The following is a 21,487-nucleotide window of genomic DNA, read 5'->3' as shown; positions in this document are numbered from 1 at the left end:
ATATAAGTAGTTAAGAATCAAGAAGTCAAGCAACTCTTTAAAGCCATTGTCCAGCTAATTTAGGGAGATATCAAACTTTAGTTTCACAAACATATAAGTAAAATACAGAAGTACTGATAGACTGGGCACAGTGGCTCACATCTGTAATCCTAGCACTTTGGGAAGCCAAGGCGGGTGGATCATGAGGTCAGGGGTTCGAGACCAGCCTGGCCAACATGGTGAAACTCTATTTCTACTAAAACTACAAAAATCAGCCAGACATGGTGGTGGGTGCCTGTAATTTCAGCTACTTGGGAGGTTGAGGCAGGAGAATCATTTGAACCTGGGAGGCGGAGGTTGCAGTGTGTATACTAGTGGTCAATAGATTTCTCAAATCATACCTACATGTTTATTTCTTTAAAAAATCATTTGATATTTTTCTCAAGGTCATCTAAAATCCCTCCCCTGCCTCCAAAAAAAAAAAAAAAAAAACTGGTTCATGGCCTGGCATGGTGGTTCATGCCTGTAATCCTAGCACTTTGGAAGGCCAAGGAGGGCAGATTACCTGAGGCTGGGAGTTCGAGACCAGCTGACCAACATGGAGAAACCCCATCTCTACTAAAAGAACAAAATTAACTGGGTGTGGTGCAGGTGCCTGTAATCCCAGCTACTCAGGAGGCTGAGTCAGGAGAATTGCTTCAAACCGGGAGGCAGAGGTTGTGGTGAGCCAAGATTGCACCATTGTGCTCCAGCCTGGGCAAGCTCTTAAGCAAAACTCTGTCAAAACAAACAAACAAACTGGTTCATCTTGGAGCCAGGAATGTGAAAAAAGTATCATTTTATATCATACATGAACTTTCCTGGATATAAGATTTTAAATCATTATTCAATAATCTTCTTGCATCCAGTACTGTTATTAAGAACTCAGATACCCATATGATGCTTATTTGTTTGTAAAGGTTCTGTTTGTTCTCTTTGAAAATGTTTAGAATTTTTTCTTTGTCCTTGATATTGTTAAACTGTACTGTTACTTGTCTAGGTTTTCCTTTTCTTCTTTTCTTTCACACCTGCTGTATCCTTACAATGCAAAGTCTTACAACTTCCTTTAATTCCGACACATTTTCAATAATTATTACTTCAAAAAATTTTCCTTAAGTATTTTTTCTAATATTCTATTATGAAAATTGTCAATTATATAGAAAAAATTATACAATGAAAATTCATATAAACACCATTTAGATTCTATCAATCTTTTTTTGCCTTGTCACAGACCTATCACTCTATTCAACTTTCTATCCAACAATTATTTCAGGTGTTCAATGCATTTCCAAGTAAGTCAGAAACATCAGTAATGTCCCTTCAAATGCTTCAGCATGAATATCAAGTAAATGCATACTACTATTTGTTTATTTTTAATTTTGTCTCCTTAAGTAAAAATTATGCACAATAAAATACACAAATCTTAATTATGTCATTCAATGCATTTCGACGGATGCATACACCTTTGTATCCCAGACCCCTAACAAGATACAGACCATCACCACCACTCTGAAAGTTCTCTATGCCTCTTCCAGCGACCTCCAAATCCAGTCCCATACCCATCCTCACAGATGCAATTACCACGCTTAAATTTTCTACCATAGATTAATTTTGCTTATTCTAGGGCTCAAGATAAACAAAATTATATAATACACATTTTTAAATGTTTTTCCATTCAGACTAATGACTTTGAAATTAACTCATGTTTATATATAATTATTCAGGATATGTGAATCACCAAGTAACTGGGCCTGACCTGATTATTAATATATAGAAACGTTTCTAATATATTTAGTATTGTTATGTATTTCATTGAATTGTTGCACTTAAAACAGTTGAAAGCTAAAGTTCATTTCTATGGCTATTTAGATTTTTGTTAGAGTCATACAGTGTTTTTGTACATTCTTTAGTGTGGTCTTATTAGTGAAGTAAACCTACAATCTTTCTATTTAAGTACTGTGAATTGTTATACATATAGAATGTAGATATGTCGAAAACATTGCATGTGTGTATTAGAAGGCAAAGTTATGGCTACAAGTTGCAAATGACAGAATTTTATTCTCTTTTATGGCTCGATAGTATTCCACTGATACATACATACCACATTTTCTTTATTCATCTGTAGAAAATAAACCAGGTATAGAAACACAAACATCGCATGATCTGACTCATATGCTGAATCTAAAAATGTTGATCTCATAGAACTATAGAGTAGAATGGTGGTTACCGGATGCTGGGAAGTTTAGAAGGAAGGAATGGAGTAGGAGAGGATTTTGAATGTTATCACCAAAAATAAATGGTAAATGTCTAAAGTAATGGATGTGCTAATTATCCTGATTTGATTATCATACCATGTTTACATGCATTGAAACTTTATACTGTACCCAGTAATATATGCAATTATTATGTTTCAATTATAAATAAAATAAAACTTTTAAAAAGAAAAGAAAAAAGAAATTAACTCATGTTGTGACATGTATTCTTGCTTTGTTCCTTTTTATTGATGAGAAGTATTCCACTGTATGGGTATATCCTAGTTTATTTACCCATTGTCCTACCAATGGAATCTTTCCAGTTTTTCATCAACAAACATAAACATAAACCACCACAGTGGTACCATTTTTTCCTTCCACTAGCATTATGTGAGAATTTCAAATGCTGCACATCCTCACCAACCTTCGGTGTTGTCAGTCTCTTGAACTTTAAAGTCCTTCTTGTGAATGTGTAGTGGCATCTCACCATGCATCTCCCAGATCATTGTCCTGGAGTGCTTTTACAAATGCTTACGGTGAATTCTCATATCATCCTTTGTAAGATGTCTATATTAATTTTCTATTTTAATTTTTTGTCTTTTTATTGTTATTGATATATCTTTGATATCAGTTCTTTGTCAGGTACGTATTTTATAAATGTTTCCTCCCAATATTTTCTGTACATTTTAACATCTTTTCTTTTTTTAAAAAAGTACTTTCAAAACAACTTTTGATTATCATAACACTTTAATTTTAATGAAGTCCAGTTTATCAAATTTTGTTATGATTATTGCTTTCTGCATCTTATGTGAGAAATATTTGCCTAACCCCAAGTTGTAAAAATATTGTCCCCTGCTTTCTTATAAAGTCTTATCGTTTTGAGTCTGTGATCCACTTCAAATTAATTTTGGCCAGGATGAGAATCATAGGCTGATAATCATTTCCTTTTTCATGTGAATATCCAGTTGCTTGTGCTATTTGTTGAAAAGACTTTCTATTCCCCACTGGTTTGTTTTGGTACCTCTGTCAAGAATCAGATTCCTATATAAGCAGAGATCAATATTTACATATGCAAAATTATTGTTCCATTTACCTATTCATCAGTCCCCACTGTCTTAAATTCTGTAGCTTTATAGAAAATCTTGAAGTCAGGTAGTTTAAGCTCTTCAATGATGTTCTTCATTTTCAAGTGCTTTAGATTGTCTAGATTTGTTGCCTTTCTGTATGAATTTTGATATCAGCTTAATTTATACTAAAAATCTTGGCTTGATTGTTCGTGGAATTTTACTGAATTTATAGATCAATTTGGGAAAAGTGACATCTCTAGCAAGCCCAAGTCCTCCAATCCTTGAACTGGTATTCTTCTCAATTTCCTCGTGTCTTTATTCATTTCTTTCTGCTATGTTTTATAGAGATATTTTATGTCTTTTGTAAATCTTTTCTTAAGAATTTTACATGTCAAAATTTTGGGAATTTTTATGGATTATAAATAAAATTGTCTCATAAATTTTGTTTTCCAATCTCTTCCATTGATTTTTAACTCTCCCACTGGGACTCAGTATATAGATGCTCAGAAATCTATATTCATTGCACATATTCCTTAACGATTTGTCCCATTTTTTCATAATATTATCACTTTTAATATCTTCTGAGAGTTTTTCATCTTTTATCTCATTCATTCTTTTCTCTAGTCATTCAAAACATCTATTTAGTAGTTTTCCCAGCTATTTGTTTTTATACTCAGTATTTCCTGTTGGTATGCCTTATACTTAGCTCCATTCTTCCTTGATCTTCTCATTTATTTATTTGTTTGTTTGTTTGTTTTGAGACAGAATCTCAGGTCATTCCAGATGGAGTACAGTGGTGCCATCACATCTCACTGCAGCCTCAACCTCCTGGACTCAAGTAATCCTCCCACATCAGTTTCCTGAGTAGCTGGGATCACAGGCACACACCACCATGTCCAGCTAATTGCTTTTACTGTTTTGTAGAAACGGGATGTATGTTGCCCAGGCTGGTCTTGAACTCCTGGGCTCAAGTGATCCCCACATTTTGACCTCCCAAAGTGCTGTGATTATGGTTGTGAACTGCCATGCTTGGGCTTCCTGGGTCTTTTTCACAAGCTTCCTCTTCATTTGTAAACATCTAGCCCATGGAGTGGTGTGGAGGATAGACTTTAAGGTGACTTCCCCCACATTAATACCTGACACCTGGTTTTCATGGTTTTCTATAATCCCCTTCTCTTGAGTGTGAGCAGACTATGTGACTTGCTTTCTGCCAATAGTAACAGGACATATACAATGACATGTGTGTAATTACATAAGAGTGTTGTACTCATCTTGTTAGAATCTCTCCCTGCTTTGCTGGCTTTGAAGAGACAAACTTCCCTGAGTTCCATAGTCATAGGAAATGAATTCTGCCGACAATTCTGAGGACCTAGAAGTAGATCCTTCCCCAGTTGACCCCGTGATGAGTCCCCAATCCCAGACAACACCTTGATTTCAAACTTGTACAGATGGATAAGAAGAAACAGTCAGTGCCAGGCTGCTCATCTGTATGTCTTGCGATCTGCTCCCCTGCTCCTGCAGCGCACCCCCATCCCCCATCTCCAGGCCAGGCTCCAGAGTTTCTGCTGTGTGTAACCACAGGCCAAGCAATGAGCCACCTGGACAGTGTGTGCAGAAAAAGACACAACTAAAAAGACTTCTCTCTCAGCCTATCTCCTGTTCATAGCACGTTGCCTTTGCCTACTCTAAGTTGCCATTTCCCCATCCAAGCTCCCATCTTTATCAAACGTGACTCAGCTTCTAATCCACCTCCAGGATTTTCTCACAGTTTTTTAAAAATAAGCTTGTAGAGAGATCCAAGATGGCCTCTTAGGAGGAACTCGGGAATGCAGCTCCGAGAGAAAGCACAGAGGGTGAGTGGACGCCGTATTTCCAGACTGATTTTTACTGCCCACAGACCAGGAGATTCACACGCAGAGAAGCCACACGGGTCGCCAGCGCCGCTGGCGCCGCTGGCTTGAACGGCGCAGCCGCTGGGCCGGCACCCTGAGGCAACGGCTCACTGTACAGAGTGAGAGAGTCTGAGTCCCCTATAAGCCAGCAAGGGGAGCTGAAACGGGGAGCCAGGCCAGCGCCACGAATCTCAGAGCCGCAGCTTTAGCCAACGCAGCGGCTCCGGAGGCAGATCAGATGAGACGGTGTCCCCTCTTACCCAGCAAGAAGACCTGAAACACAACTGAAACCGGGACGGTCCAGCTCTGTGGAGGAGGGGCATTCTCCATAGGCACCCTGCTGTTCCCAGGGCAATCTACCAAGGCAACCCGCCACTACAGAGACTCCGTCACTACAGGGGCGGGCCAACATAGCGGAAGCAGTTCTAACTACACCCAGAAGTTCACACGGAAGCTGGGTGGAGCCCACAGCAGCTTAGCGAAGCCTCTGCAACCTGAGTGTGACTAGGCTGCCACCTTGTGGGCAGGGAAAACAGCAATCGCACAGGTGAACATCATAAAACCGTAACTCCCTGGGACAGAACACCTGGGGGGAAGAGCAGGGGGTTTATGAGTTCTGCCACAGCAGACTTAAAATTACCAAAATCAGAAAGACAACAACTAAAGTCAACAGGTGGATAAATCCACAAAGATGGGAAGAAACCAGCGCAAAAAGGATGAAAACACCCAAAACCAGAACACTTCTCCTCCTACAAGGGATCACAACTCCTCACCAGCAAGGGAACAAGACTGGACGGAGAATGAGTGTGATGAAATGACAGAATCAGCTTTCAGAAAGTGGATAATAAGAAACTTCCATGAGCTAAAAGAACATGTTCTAACCCAATGCAAAGAAACTAAGAACCTTGAAAAAAGACTTGACGAAATGCTAACAAGAATGGACAACTTAGAGAGGAATATGAGCGAATTGATGGAGCTGAAAAACACAACACGAGAACTTCGTGAAGCATGCACAAGTTTCAACAGCCGAATTGACCAAGCAGAAGAAAGGATATCAGAGGTCGAAGATCAACTCAATGAAATAAAACGAGAAGGCAAGATTAGAGAAAACAGGGTAAAAAGGAATGAACAAAGTCAACAAGAAATATGGGACTATGTGAAAAGACCTAATCTACGTTTGATAGGTGTACCTGAATGTGACGAAGAGAATGCATCCAAGCTGGAAAATACTCTTCAGGATATTATCCAGGAAAACTTCCCCAACCTAACAAGGCAGGCCAAGATTCAAGTCCAGAAAATACAGAGAACACCACAAAGATACTCCTCTAGAAGAGCAACCCCAAGACACATAATCATCAGATTCACCAGGGTTGAAATGAAGGAGAAAATACTAAGGGCAGCCAGAGAGAAAGGTCGGGTTACCCACAAAGGGAAGCCCATCAGACTCACTGCAGATCTCTCAGCAGAAACCCTACAGGCCAGAAGAGAGTGGGGGCCGATATTCAACATCCTTAAGGAAAAGAACTTTCAACCCAGAATTTCGTATCCAGCCAAACTAAGCTTCATAAGTGAAGGAAAAATAAAATCCTTTGTGAACAAGCAAGAACTCAGAGAGTTCATCACCACCAGACCAGCTCTACAAGAGCTCCTGAAGGAGGCACTACACATAGAAAAGAACAACCAGTACCAGCCACTCCAAAAACACATGAAAAGGTAAAGAGCATCAACACAATGAAGAATCTGCATCAACCAAAGGGCAAAACAGTCACCTAGCACCAAAATGACAGGATCGAATTCACACATAACAATATTAACCCTAAATGTAAAAGGACTAAATGCCCCAATCAAAAGACACAGACTGGCAAATTGGATAAAAAGCCAAAACCCATCAGTGTGCTGTATCCAGGAAACCCATCTCGCGTGCAAGGATACACAAAGGCTCAAAATAAAGGGATGGAGGAAGATTTACCAAGCAAATGGAGAGCAAAAAAAAAACAGGAGTTGCAATTCTCATCTCTGATAAAATAGACTTTAAAGCAACAAAGATCAAAAGAGACAAAGAAGGACATTACATAATGGTAAAAGGATCAATGCAGCAAGAAGAGCTAACGATCCTAAATATATATGCACCTAATACAGGAGCACCCAGATACATAAGGCAAGTTCTTAAAGACTTACAAAGAGACTTAGACTCCCACACAATAATAGTGGGAGACTTCAACACACCATTGTCAATATTAGACAGATCAACGAGACAGAAAATTAACAAGGATATCCAGGACTTGAACTCAGACCTGGAACAAGCAAACCTAATAGACATTTACAGAACTCTCCACCCCAAATCCACAGAATATACATTCTTCTCAGCACCACATCACACCTACTCTAAAATTGACCACATAATTGGAAGTAAATCACTCCTCAGCAAATGCAAAAGAATGGAAACCATAACAAACAGTCTCTCAGACCACAGTGCAATCAAGTTAGAACTCAGAATTCAGAAACCAACCCAGAACCGCACAGCCTCATGGAAAATGAACAACTTTCTCCTGAATGTTGACTGGATAAACAATGAAATGAAGGCAGAAATAAAGACGTTCTTCGAAACCAACGAGAATGAAGACACCACATACCAGAATCTCTGGGACACATTTAAAGCAGTCTCTAGAGGAAAATATATAGCAATAAGTGCCCACATGAGAAGAAAGGAGAGATCTAAAGTTGACACCCTATCGTCAAAATTGAAAGAGCTAGAGGAGCAAGATCAAAAAAAGTCAAAAGCTAGCAGAAGACAAGAAATAACTAAGATCAGAGCAGAACTGAAGGAGATAGAGACACAAATAACCCTTCAAAAAATCATTAAATCCAGGAGCTGGTTTTTTGAAAAGATCAACAAAATAGACAGACCACTAGCCAGACTAATAAAAAAGAAAAGAGAGAATAATCAAATAGATGCAATAAAAAATGACAAAGGGGATATCACCACAGATGCCACAGAAATTCAAACCATCATCAGAGATTATTACAAACAACTCTATGCACATAAATTAGAAAACCTGGAGGAAATGGATAAATTCCTGGACAGCTGCCTCCTCCCAAGCCTAAACCAGGAAGAAGTCGAAACCCTGAATAGACCAATAACAAGGTCTGAAGTCGAGGCAGCAATTAAGAGCCTACCACCCAAAAGGAGCCCAGGTCCAGATGGGTTCACAGCCGAATTCTACCAGACATACAAAGAGGAACTGATACCATTCCTACTGAAACTATTCCAAATAATCCAAAAAGAGGGAATCCTTCCCAAATCATTTTATGAGACCAACATCATCCTAATACCAAAACCTGGCAGAGACTCAACAAGAAAAGAAAACTACAGGCCAATATCCATGATGAACATAGATGCAAAAATCTTCAATAAAATACTGGCAAGCCGATTACAACAGCACATCAAAAAGCTTATCCACCATGATCAAGTAGGATTCATCCCGGGGATGCAAGGCTGGTTCAATATACGCAAGTCTATAAATGTAATTCACCACATAAACAGAACCAAAGACAAAAAGCACATGATTATCTCAATCGATGCAGAGAAGGCCTTCGACAAAATTCAACAGCCCTTTATGCTAAAAACCCTCAATAAACTAGGTATCGACGGAACGTATCTCAAAATAATAAAAGCTATTTACGACAAACCGACAGCCAATATCATACTGAATGGGCAAAAACTGGAAGCATTCCCTTTGAAATCTGGCACTAGACAAGGATGCCCCCTCTCACCACTCCTATTCAATATAGTACTGGAAGTTCTAGCCAGAGCAATCAGGCAAGAAAAAGAAATAAAGGGTATTCAATTAGGAAAGGAGGAAGTCAAATTGTCTCTATTTGCAGACGACATGATTGTATATCTAGAAGACCCCCTCATCTCAGCCCAAAAGCTCCTGAAACTGATAAGCAACTTCAGCAAAGTCTCAGGATACAAAATCAATGTGCAAAAATCACAAGCATTCCTATACACCAATAACAGACTTAAAGAGAGCCAAATCAAGAACGAACTGCCATTCACAATTGCTACAAAGAGAATAAAATACCTAGGAATACAACTAACAAGGAACGTAAAGGACCTCTTCAAGGAGAACTACAAACCACTACTCAACGAAATAAGAGAGGACACAAACAGATGGAGAAACATTCCATGTTCATGGTTAGGAAGAATTAATATCGTGAAAATGGCCATACTGCCCAAAGTAATATACAGATTCAATGCTATCCCCATCAAGCTACCAACGACCTTCTTCACAGAACTGGAAAAAACCACCTTAAACTTCATATGGAACCAAAAGAGAGCCCGCATAGCCAAGTCAATTCTAAGCAAAAAGAACAAAGCGGGAGGCATCACACTACCAGACATCAAACTCTACTACAAGGCTACAGTAATCAAAACAGCATGGTACTGGTACCAAAACAGAGATATAGACCAATGGAACAGAACAGAGGCGTCGGAGGCAACACAACAGATCTACAACCACCCGATCTTTGACAAACCTGATAAAAACAAGCAATGGGGAAAGGATTCCCTGTTCAATAAGTGGTGTTGGGAAAACTGGCTAGCCATATGCAGAAAGCAGAAACTCGACCCCTTCCTGACACCTTACACTAAAATTGACTCCAGATAGATTAAAGACTTAAACATAAGACCTAACACCATAAAATCACTAGAAGGAAACCTAGGCAAAACCATTCAGGACATAGGCGTAGGCAAGGACTTCATGACCAAAACACCAAAAGCATTGGCAACAAAAGCCAAAATAGACAAATGGGACCTAATCAAACTCCACAGCTTCTGCACAGCAAAAGAAACAGTCAATAGAGTGAATCGGCAACCAACAGAATGGGAAAAAATTTTTGCAGCCTACCCATCTGACAAAGGGCTGATATCCAGAATTTACAACGAGCTAAAAAAGATTTACAAGAAAAAAACAAACAAGCCCATTCAAAAGTGGGCGAAGGATATGAACAGATACTTTACAAAAGAAGACATACATGAGGCCAACAAGCATATGAAAAAATGCTCATCATCACTGGCCATTAGAGAAATGCAAATCAAAACTACATTGAGATACCATCTCACACCAGTTAGAATGGCAATCATTAAAAAATCTGGAGACAACAGATGCTGGAGAGGATGTGGAGAAATAGGAACACTTTTACACTGTTGGTGGGAGTGTAAATTAGTTCAACCACTGTGGAAAACAGTGTGGCGATTCCTCAAGGACCTAGAAATAGAAATTCCATTTGACCCAGCAATCCCATTACTGGGCATATATCCAAAGGATTATAAATCGTTCTACTATAAGGACACATGCACACGAATGTTCATTGCAGCACAGTTTACAATAGCAAAGACCTGGAACCAACCCAAATGCCCATCGATGATAGACTGGACAGGAAAAATGTGGCACATATACACCATGGAATATTATGCAGCCATTAAAAACGAGGAGTTCGCGTCCTTTGTAGGGACATGGATGAACCTGGAAACCATCATTCTCAGCAAACTGACACAAGAACACAAAATCAAACACCACATGTTCTCACTCATAGGCGGGTGTTGAACAAGGAGAACACATGGACACAGGGAGGGGAGCACTATACACGGGGGTCTGTTGTGGGGGAGTGGGGGGGACAGCAGGGGGGTGGGGAGTTGGGGAGGGATAGCATGGGGAGAAATGCCAGATATGGGTGAAGGGGAGGAAGGCAGCAAATCACACTGCCACGTATGCACCTATGCAACAACCTTGCATGTTTTTCACATGTACCCCAAAACCTAAAATGCAATAAATAAATAAATAAATAAATAAAAATAAGCTTGTATAACATACATACAGAAGAATGCAAAAATTATAAGTATATAAAACTCAACGCATTTTCACAAGTGGAACACCTTCAGGTTCCTATCAGTCCAATCAATGAACAGAATATTACCAGCATCTCAGCATCATTCATTTGCATTAGTGTACGTTTTCCATTGTGTGAATATACAATTTATTTTTTTTACTTTACTATTGAAGGACACTTAGGTAGGTTCTAGTTGGAGGCTATTACAAACAGAAGTACCATATTGATTGTTACATTTTTTAGTTAACATATGTGTTCATTTGTGTTGGGTATTTTCTTAGCAGTGAAACTGCTAGGTCATAGAGCATGCATACGTTCTGCAGTAGATGATATTACTGAGCAGTTTTTTAAAGGGGCTTGTACCAACTTGAATCACTACAGTAGGGTATGCTAGTTTTACCTCCACATCCTCACCAACAGGTAGTATTTTCCATCTTTATCATTTAAGCCATTCTAGCAAATGTCTTCTGGTTTTTCTTTAAGTCCTGCATTTCATCAATGCTGCTCTCATTTTTATGAAATTTCTACAAATGAGTTCAGGTGAGAATGTGTATTAGTTCTCCAGAGAAACAGAAGCAATAGGAGATGTGTGTGTGTGTGTGTGTGTGTGTGTGTGTGTGTGTGTGTAGGGAGGGGAGAGAGAAACAGAGAGAGAAATGTCTTATAAGGAATACAATATGAAATAATCATTCACACAATTAAAAGACACTATCAAGTCCCAAGACCCACAAGCAGCAAGCTGAAGACCCAGGAGAGCTGATGTGTAGTTCCAGTCTGAGTATAAAGGCCTCAGAACCAAGAGAGCTGATGGTATATTTCCAGTCTGAAAGCCAGCATGCTTGAGACTCAAGAACTGATGTTTTAGTTAAAGACCAAATACCAGAAAAAAAAACAATGTCCCAGCTCAAAGTAGTCAGACAGGAGGATTTCTCCCTTTTCCACGGAAGAATTACCCTATTTATTCTATTCAGGCCTTTAATTGAATGGATGAGATCCATTCACCTTAAGGAGGGCAATCTGATTTACTCAGTCTGCCAATTCAAATGTAATCTCATCCAGAGCCACCCTCACAGACACATCCAGAATAATGTTTAACTATTTGGGCATTCCATGGCCTTGTCAAGCTGAAACATAAAGTTAATCATTATACCATGTGAGTTTGTCAACTTGTCCACAGCTCTTTCTTTTAACTACTTTATAAATATTCCACTGTATTGTATATAAGCATAGTTATACTTTATAAAAATGAAAACAAACATTTATTATTTTGCTTAATATTATGTTTGTAAGTTCCATTTATGTTATTTTTGGCTGCAGATCATTTTCTCATTGCTGTATTGTGTGACTACATGAAAATTTATTCATCCAGTTGATGGACATTTGGGTGGTTTCCAGTTTGGGATGATTCATTGATTTTGACATTATGAATATTCAGGTTGCTCCTGATATGTTTCTTTAAGAAGTTGGAAAGGCATCTCTTTGCATGTCTGCTTGTACAGATACATAAATGTTTCTCTCGGGTAGCCACAGGTTAAACAATGATCTACCTGGATCATGAATGGAAAGAAAAGGACACAACCAGAAAGGTCTCCCTCCCCACCTATTCTCTGTCCACGGAAGCTGCCACTTTCCCTCACTCTGCTCCTACACACTGTGACCTAACCAGCTTCTACCTTCTTTCAAAAGTTCCTCACAGATTTTGTCTTATAAACATTTTCTTGAAGTAAAACATATCTACAGAAAAATGCATGTGTTTTAAGTTTGCAGCACAAAGAATTTCTGTGAATTGAGCACATGTAAGTAATCCAGATAGAGATGAAAAATTATTAGGATCTAGAAATGGAACAGTGTATTAGAGGATACGTAATTCCAGCTTTGCTAAATACTGCTGAATTGCTCTTCAAAATTACCATGTCAACTAACTCTCACCAGAAGATGTACAGCCATTTCCCTTCAAACTTGTCACCACTTGGGAATAGCCATACACTAGCTTTTACTATGCTGATAGGTAAAAATTCTTACTGTTTTGAGTTATTTTCCTTAATTGTTAATATGGTTGAACATATTTTCATGCTTATTTGTTAGCTGGAACATACTGCACTTGTTTTGCTATTGAGTTGTTGTCCTGTTTTAACCCTTTCTTTAAGCTTATCCAGTTTTCTGCATAACTCCCTTCTGTTTGTTGCCCTTCACTATAAACTTAACGCCTTCTCATTGCTAGAGCACTGTGCCCTCCTTGGGGCTGGATGGTTCATAATAAAGCTTTCCCGGGAGATCTCATAGGACCAGGTTCTTTAATGGTGGCCTCTAAACCTGCTACCTCTTATTCCAGTTGTCAAAAACCAGTGACTGGACCTGTTTGGCTCACAGAGTGCTTTCAGCGTAAGGAATCAGGCGTTATGCTTGGTTGTCTTATAAGCAGCTTAGTTCCTATTGTTCTAGACCTGGCCTGCTACCCTCAATCATGTTACCTTCATGACCCATAGGCAGTTGAGATTTGATGCAAACTAATCTGTTACAGTAAAAGCACCACTGTCTAGGAAATTCTGGAGATGGGTTATCAGCTCATTTACACCAGCAGCTGCGGGATCTTGGGCAAGTCATTTCACCTATTGGAGCTACTCTCTGCTAGCATAAGGGAGAACATAAAGATACATTCCTTGCCTATCTCATGGGGTTGTTTGGAAATTGAATGAAAGAACGCGTAAATGTGCTTTGTAGGTTGTGTGTATGTGTGTGTTTGTGTGTATGTGTGTGTGTGAGAAACAGGAGCAGCTCTTAATATGCTTGCCTAGCCTTGTCTGTGGTGCCCAGGATGCTACACTACCTCCTTTCTACCCTCGCCCTGAGTATTGGTCCTAGTAGAAACAGGTGAATATACTGAAGGCAATAAGAGTCTTCACCAGGCTCCTCCCAGTCATATCACGAGGTGTTGTGGCTTATTGACAAACACAGACCTCATGCTTTTCAGAGAAGTGCCCTGTGAACACCTAGATAGAATTACGGGTGTGAAATACAAATGTAGTATTTGCCTATATTTACGGAAATAAAAGTACATGACAGAGTAGATCACAAGGTGATCTTTAAGTCAGAAAGCAACCTCAGCTGAAATAAATGCATAATTATTATTTGATTTCAGAAGTAGAAACACGACCGGAGTTCTTGTACCTACTGATTAGTCCAAATTTCTGTATTGTTGAAGCTACAGCAGAAGTGGGGGTCTGCTGTGGAAGTCAGGAAAAGCACAGCAGAGCAGGGGTCCCATCCAGGGAGCCACGTCGATGGCTGTGGAGGGCTCCATTTTGCTCTTGGGGTGGAGCCCCGTTCGTGGGTGGGGCTGTGGGATGATGAGGGTTGTGCTGTGCTGGCTACCTGGTGGTAATTGCCAAGGAGCGAGCAGCACGTGGATCCTCCCCGTCATCAGGCAGAGCTCTTCAGTGAGGTGGGTTCAGGGAGGGCTCTGTGCCTCTGCTTAGCAGAGCTGCAGCTGCTGCCCAGCTCTCGGGAGGCGAGCTGGACACCCTCACTCGGCTGCAGGATCAGGGACAGCAAGGTTCAACCCCGCCTGAGCCATGCCAGCCAACTTCACAGAGAGCAGCCTCGATTCCAATGGGACCAGGCAGACGCTGGATTCTTCCCCAGTGGCTTGCACTGAAACAGTGACTTTTACTGAAGTGGTGGAAGGAAAGGAATGGGGCTCCTTCTACTATTCCTTTAAGGTAAGTTTCCTGCCTTTGACTCTGAACACTGACTTATAATAATGAGACTGGTGGAACTTAAGAGTGTCAAAGTATCCTAGCCAGTATTGTGAATGAGTATTGTTTATGTTCTTTACTAAAAAGGATTTTGAAAAGTCTGAAGTGCTAAAGCAACAAGCTTTAGTGTGCAGATACCTAGATTATGGCTTCTTATGAATACAGGTGGTGTTTTTTTTTCTGATGCTGCTGGAAATGTGTGAATCATGAATAAAATTTATGAGTGGATGATACTTCCCCTTTCCTCAGGTGAAAGCACTTTTAATTAATCCTGTAGCAGTACTTGAAATGTCTGTTTCTAGTAGGGGTTAGAGCCGTGAGTTTTTTGCTAGGAACACCAAAGGTGTGGAAAGCTCACAGTCACCAGGGCAGTGACTGATGTGATGAGAAACAGCATTGACTAAGGCAGGAAGGACGACACTTTCTTTGATGATCCTTTTCATTAAACATCAGTGAGAAGCAGATTTCTTTGAGGGTAGTTGATGATGCCACTATTTGCAACAAGTTACCTCCTAGAAGACTGAGAGCTTGGTGAGTTTCACCTTCAAAAGTATCCAAGGTCCACACTGAGGAAGGATCCTCATTAAGCTAATTTTGTATTGTTTCCTATTCTGCAATAAGGTCTTGTGGACAGAAATGAACCACGCATCTGGGAAAACAACAGTTTCCTGCCTCCTGCATCAGAATGCTGGGTTTTCAGGTTATTTCACTCCCTGCCTAATGATCTGTTTAGTCGTTGCAATAATTCACAGGTCTCAAACTGGTCCCTTTCACCAAAGAAAAAAATACTTCAAGAAGATTCTAGTTGTTGCTTTGTTGGGTTTTGCTGTTGTTGTGGTTAATTCTCTGTATGTTCTTGAAATGACTTGGTTTTTACACAATGAGGAAGCATTACTGTAACATCCAACTCCCTACCGGAAGTGTGTGAATCTCCAGAATAAAACTTGCAGCAGGGAGCTGTCCCAGGAGTCAGACTTAAACTTCAAGGGCCCTAAAGACCCTGTAGCAAAGCAGAGCCTGAGCGAACCACTCCTCCAATGGCTGCAGTGAAACCCTGTCCCTCGGAATCACCTCCTAATGCATACACATACACAGCCCAGCTGCACAGCTCCACGATGTAGCATGGAAAGTGAAATTAGAGTTTGTTGCCACTTAATGATAACTGAATAATCCCCTTTATAAAATCAGCCTGCAGACCCAGAAAGTCTGTCTTGTCAGGTTTTGTGCACCCAGGAAGCACAGGACACCATTCAGTATTGCTGCCTGTGTGGCCTCTTTGATATTCTTGGAACATGACAGCAAGCAGAATGGAGAGAGGTCCTCCATTGCAAAGGGGATAATAATCAGCAATAAGGTGGTTATTCTGAGACTCAGGCAAAAATCAATCTCAGCTGAAATCTCATTTGCCATTTTTTGAATACAGCACCTACCGGGATGTTTGGAACATGCGAGCAAACAAATCCCGCCTTGCTCTCTATGAGGGTTTGTCCTCTCTATCCTAGCAACGTTATCACCAGACACTAAAGAGAATCACAGCGTCTTTATCTGATTCCTATTGATATGTTTGCAGCAAAACAGCTGGACTGGACCACTGGACAAAGAGAAAAGCAGAGAGGAATTGTGTCTGGCCAGGAGCTTAGAATGCTCAGATTCACTATTTGAGAGACACATGTATTGACTAAAACACTGTGATTTTTAGTTACACAGTGATGAGTGGTAGTATTTGTGTGAACTTAGCTTACATTTCTTAGTAACTTTTTTTATGATCCCCTTTGAGCACAAGCAATTTGGATGCATTGTTCATACTGAAATAGTTCTGATGCAAGCCCTTGTTCACTGCAATTCATTTTATCCGACATACTTCTAGAGAAGAAATTCAAAACCATGCCCCTTTTGCTGTCTCCCAAATGTATCCCTTTAATCCTCATTGCCTTTATTAGAAGCACTAAAAAAAAGCATAAAAACAAAAATAGCAACAACAGTAAAAGTCACAGAAATAACATTAACAGCAACAACCATACACCTCATTTGCTTTGGGCATTCTTGGTGCCAAGAGTCTTAGCAAGACTCACTTAGCAAGTGACTTTCTGTGAAGCATCTCATTTAATTCTCACAATCCATGGTGTATCATTCCACCCGGACCTGCCTTCCATCTTCATCTATTTATCTCAATTTTATCCACTCTTTAAAGCTCAGCTTGGGTTGCTTCTTCCGTGAAGCCCTCCTTGACTCACCCCTCCCTGAGCTTCATTAGTGTCACAGACTGTACCTCCCTTCTTGCCACTGAATGCAACTCTGTCTTAAACTGTTTCCATATGTGTTGGGTGAATGTGTTACAGTCCTCAAGTTTCTTGAGTAAAAGGAATGCCTTATATTTGTTTCGTATTTTCTCCCAGGACCTACCACTACGCTAGTCATACTCAACAAACATTGACTTAAAGTGTGGTGTGTTTTTTCTGTCAACTACCAACATATTGTCAAATAACCAAGATAAAGCTTGTATTCACTGTGACAGAGGTGGGTGGGGACTCTCATTAACCCCGATTCCACCCCTCAGCCCCTACCCTGCCCAGTCTCTATCCTCACCCAGGTCCCTGTCTGCAAGCCTGTTTAGTTTGTCCCTAATCCATTTCGAAGACAATGAGACCAGGTCAGTTCTAGATTCCAGTGGGTGGGGCATGGAATTAGCTGAGGCACCATGAGCTGGTACCAGTAGTTGGTCTAGCCTTGGGGAATCCATCTCTGCCACACGGCAGCCTTACCTTGTCTCAGCTGTCTTGCTCAGTCCACATACCTGGGCTTCTGACTTAGTTTCCCATCTCACATTCTAGTTCTTATCCTCTGAACCCCAAAGCTCTTTCGGAAGGAGACAAAACATCCCTGTCTAGATCTTACTGGCACTTCCTTCACAGGCTTAGAGCGTCTTCCTTCCTCCCACCTCCCAGAAGAATTCTAGCTTCTGCTCCCACCACTCTAACCTACTCTGCCTTCCTAAGCATGTTAGGTTCTTGGAAATGAGCAGGGAGGTCTGAAGTGGGCTCACCCATCCCATCCTCTACATGGGCCTTGCATAACTAGCCCTATGTGGTCTTGGGTTCAAGATTCTCAGCTCAGCCCCTGGCTCCCTTCACAGTTTCCAATTTCTTGTACTTTCAAGATCACATCCAGCTCACCATCTCAAGACCTAGGCCTTGGAATTGAGGGATTATATGGGCTTCAATAAGCTACCAGAAGTTTTCAAGGGAATGGGAACTAGCTTGAAAACTTCTGGTAGATTCTGGGAACTGAAAAATGGGTATTGGACAAATCCAATACCCATTTGTCAGAAAATGAATGAGGTATCTGAATATAAGGCTGTCCAAATGCAAGGCAAATACAAAACTCTTCACACAGAAAGCCCTTAATTTTGCCGGTGAATTCACCAGCAGTTTCCTGAATCTCTGATTCTTAATAATGAGAAAGCTAATTAGAAGTAACTGGAAGGGAGACCTGTCTGAATTAGTGAATTACCTTAATTACAAAATAATGCGAATAAAACTTGGTTTTATTACTCATAGGTGAGGGGAGAAACGGAACCAAGACTGTTAAATATCACCTAATAACAATCTTTTGTAGTGCCTCCTTCCGTGGGTAGTTACCAGTGATATGTGATTAGTCTAACTATTGTTTATATGTTAATAGTTTCTTCTAAGTGCTTCAGGGTGATTGGACACAGTTTGTTCCCTTTGTTTGTACACCCTCCCTGCCACGCTGTCTTACTGTTAATTTCCTTAACACACACTTCCTCCATTAATATAACAAAAGCAAATTTCAACTCAGTGCATGTCCCAATTATCTCATACTATGCTTTTGCAGAGCTCAAATTAAGACTTAAGTAGACTGTGCTTGTTTTCACTACATTTCTGTTGACAATTCATTTCTAAGACCTTCTTCTACCTACTAAGTACTGGCATTTTCACCTGTGACTGTCATCTCAACGCCTCACACCTTTCCGGGGCTTGCTGTTCTCCCTTCCTGCCCTGGCCCCAGGATAGCGTCGGTGATGCCCTTCCTGGAATCCAGAATCCCTCATGTCACAACCTCCTAATGCATCTCCTGCAATTTGTAACAAGGGGTCTTACATTTACATCATGCATTTTTAAATTTTTTTCTAATTAGTCTTGCTCAGTTTGTTTAATTTGAGTTACTACAGTTTAATACTGTGGCTGCGCCTAAGGGAATTATCTGCTAGTTTTGCTCAGTTAAATCATTATTAAAGATATTGTTCCTTGCTGCCTGTTCTGCTATGCAGACCTAGCGCTTCGCTTTCCAATCCCTGACTCTGGGTAAACTCTACTGTGTAGTGTGTCCAATTTCACCCCCTGCAAATGAGAAAGGCTGAGGATGGCATGTAATTTCCAAACTGTAGGCTCTAGTATTTGAAAAGGAAATCTTCCTCAGCTAAATTTCTCTTTGCATTACTAATACATCTGATGGCAGGAAGCATAATCTTAGTATCTTAATGAATTCAGAATAAACCCAGTCATTGCAGAGCTTTTCAGCTAAGTAAGAGTTTTCACAATTTCTGGCTTTAGGAAGGCATCTGTCTCCAAGGGCAGTGCTTCTGTATTACGTTTCTTTCTCTCTCCCTCCCTCCCTCTCTCTGTCTCTCTCTTTGGGGGAGGGGATGTGGGGGGATAAAAGGTGAAGGGAGTTTGATCTAGCGAGGGATCTGAGCAAGTTGGTATCAGCTGAAACAAGACCCATCTGTCCCTCAGATGTGGTCATCCTCGTTCTAGACTTTCATCTGGGTTCCCAGCCGACCTGTGTCAGGCCCACACTGCTTTCTGGGGTAACGGCCCTTGGCCACATTCTCTCCTGGTACAGCGTGCTTCAATCCCCTCTCTCAATCCTGAATAAATTTCTGCCTCCTTACTAGGAATAGAAAGTTTGACTGCTCCCAACTGTGGGCTGCAGAAAACACAATGGAGTGTCTCTGGCCCTCTCTCATGCCATGTAGCCATCTACACTGTACAACTCCCACCTCATGATACATGGCAAAATCTGAGAGACTGTCCTTCCCTGGTCTCTACAGAGTAACTGGACCTCAGCACCCTTCCAGTCCTGTGCTCCCCAAATGTAGCAGTTGTTCTCTCTTCCTCCCCTTTTTCCTGCTAACCCTTGGTGGGGGCAATCCAATACCCATTTGTCATTGTCTCAGTTGTCTCGCATCTCCCCTGGTATCCAACACCACTACTGCGCCATCTAACCCTTCCATCTCCCTCATCCTCCCCTCTGCCATGGGGAAACTGATGACACAGCGTCCCTCCAAATTTATTATTCCAGGCTCTCTGTTCTGAATGCTCAAAAGTCACACCCTCTTGCAACAGAAAAAGGCATTTTTCCTCCAGCTGTTTAAGATATCCTTGATAAGGTATTTCGAAAACCTTAGGTGCTGACTCATTTCTCTGTCTGCATTGATGGAATAAAGAGTGCACTCAGAGCAGTGGGGCTGCCTGGGCTGGCGGACAGTGTGTCAAAGAAGTGGGAAGAAGCACATCCATTCATGCTTCATAATGTCACTCTGCCATCCTTGAAATAATCTCCTGTTGATGAAGTGAGTAAGAATGTTTCAAGCCATGCACTCCAGTAGATACGAAATCTAACCCTGTTTCTCTCAAGTAAACTGAGCTTCTCTCTGGACCTCTCAGTGCCCCGAGTAAACTCGCGCTTTGGAGCTTTCTTCATCATTTCAGTGAGGCAGTGTGGCTCAGAGAACAGGCTTTACAGCCAGACTGCTGGGGTCAAATCCCAGTGCCACCACCAACTAGTGGAGTAATTTACATCTAGCGGACTTTGGGTAATTTACTTCCACCGGTGTCTCAGTTTCCTCGTCTAACAAAGCTAATAATTGCATGGCCTTTAGAGAGTCGTTGTAAAAAGTTAAGTGACAGAATGTTTGTACAGCCTTAAAGAACAGCAAGTGGCTCACGGTAGTGTTCATTATTCATAGTTAGAGTCCCAGGAGTTCGTCATTCCACTCTTTTCTCAAGACAACTACTGAGAGGTGAGGAGGCAGCATTATCTGTAATGAAGTTTTGGAAAATGCTGAGAGACTCTGCAGGTGGAGGCACTTTGAGACAGCTTTAATATGCAGGTGGTCCTCAAACAATGGTGGTAAATTGAGCTGTTTCTTTTTTAAAAAAAATGAGACCATGAAAATGTAGAATAAGATATAGAGGGAAAATTCTATTTCTTACTTTATTATCCTGATATTATATCTAGCTATTATCTAGGCAAACTTAACAGCCCACAACATGAAAGGCTATTTACAGAAAGAGCAAATTATACCCTATCTGGAGCAAGAAAGAAGTGGCTGCTTCTCTGGTAAAAAGATTTCGAGGCCACAGATGGCAAAATCACCCAAGGTCATGAGGCAGTCGTAAGGAATAATCAAGGTTCTTGTTTGCCCACTTAGGCAATATTGATGGCTGCCTAGAAATGATAGATCTATTACTCTTGTCAGCACTTTACAGTTTGCAATATGATTTCATATTATCGCATTTGAACCTCCCATCAGCTCTAGGGAGATTTAAAATAGCATTCTTTTCCTTTAACCAGATATGAAACTA

The 21,487-nt window shown here is 40.8% G+C and overlaps 1 protein-coding gene across 5 annotated transcripts in view; it reads left to right on the top strand.

The window, feature by feature from the left end:
* The first annotated feature begins 14,498 nt into the window (after positions 1-14,498).
* NPSR1 (neuropeptide S receptor 1) overlaps positions 14,499-21,487 on the top strand; it is a 199,967-nt gene continuing 192,978 nt past the window's right edge. For 4 of the 5 annotated variants that reach the window (XM_064380305.1, XM_064380303.1, XM_064380307.1 and 1 more), the window contains exon 1: positions 14,499-14,840. In XM_064380305.1, coding sequence (XP_064236375.1) covers positions 14,694-14,840 — 147 coding nt within the window. In that variant the 5' untranslated portion in view covers positions 14,499-14,693. The remainder of the gene's footprint in view (positions 14,841-21,487) is intronic. The other variant, XM_064380306.1, reaches the window with a different exon arrangement.

This window comes from Aotus nancymaae, unplaced genomic scaffold (assembly GCF_030222135.1).
Source record: "Aotus nancymaae isolate 86718 unplaced genomic scaffold, 86718_ANA_hifiasm-v0.15.2.pri h1tg000025l, whole genome shotgun sequence".
In the NCBI taxonomy this organism is placed as follows: Eukaryota; Metazoa; Chordata; class Mammalia; order Primates; family Aotidae; genus Aotus; species Aotus nancymaae.
Note: the sequence above shows the minus strand (reverse complement) of the source record. Positions and strands in the feature narration are given on the sequence as shown.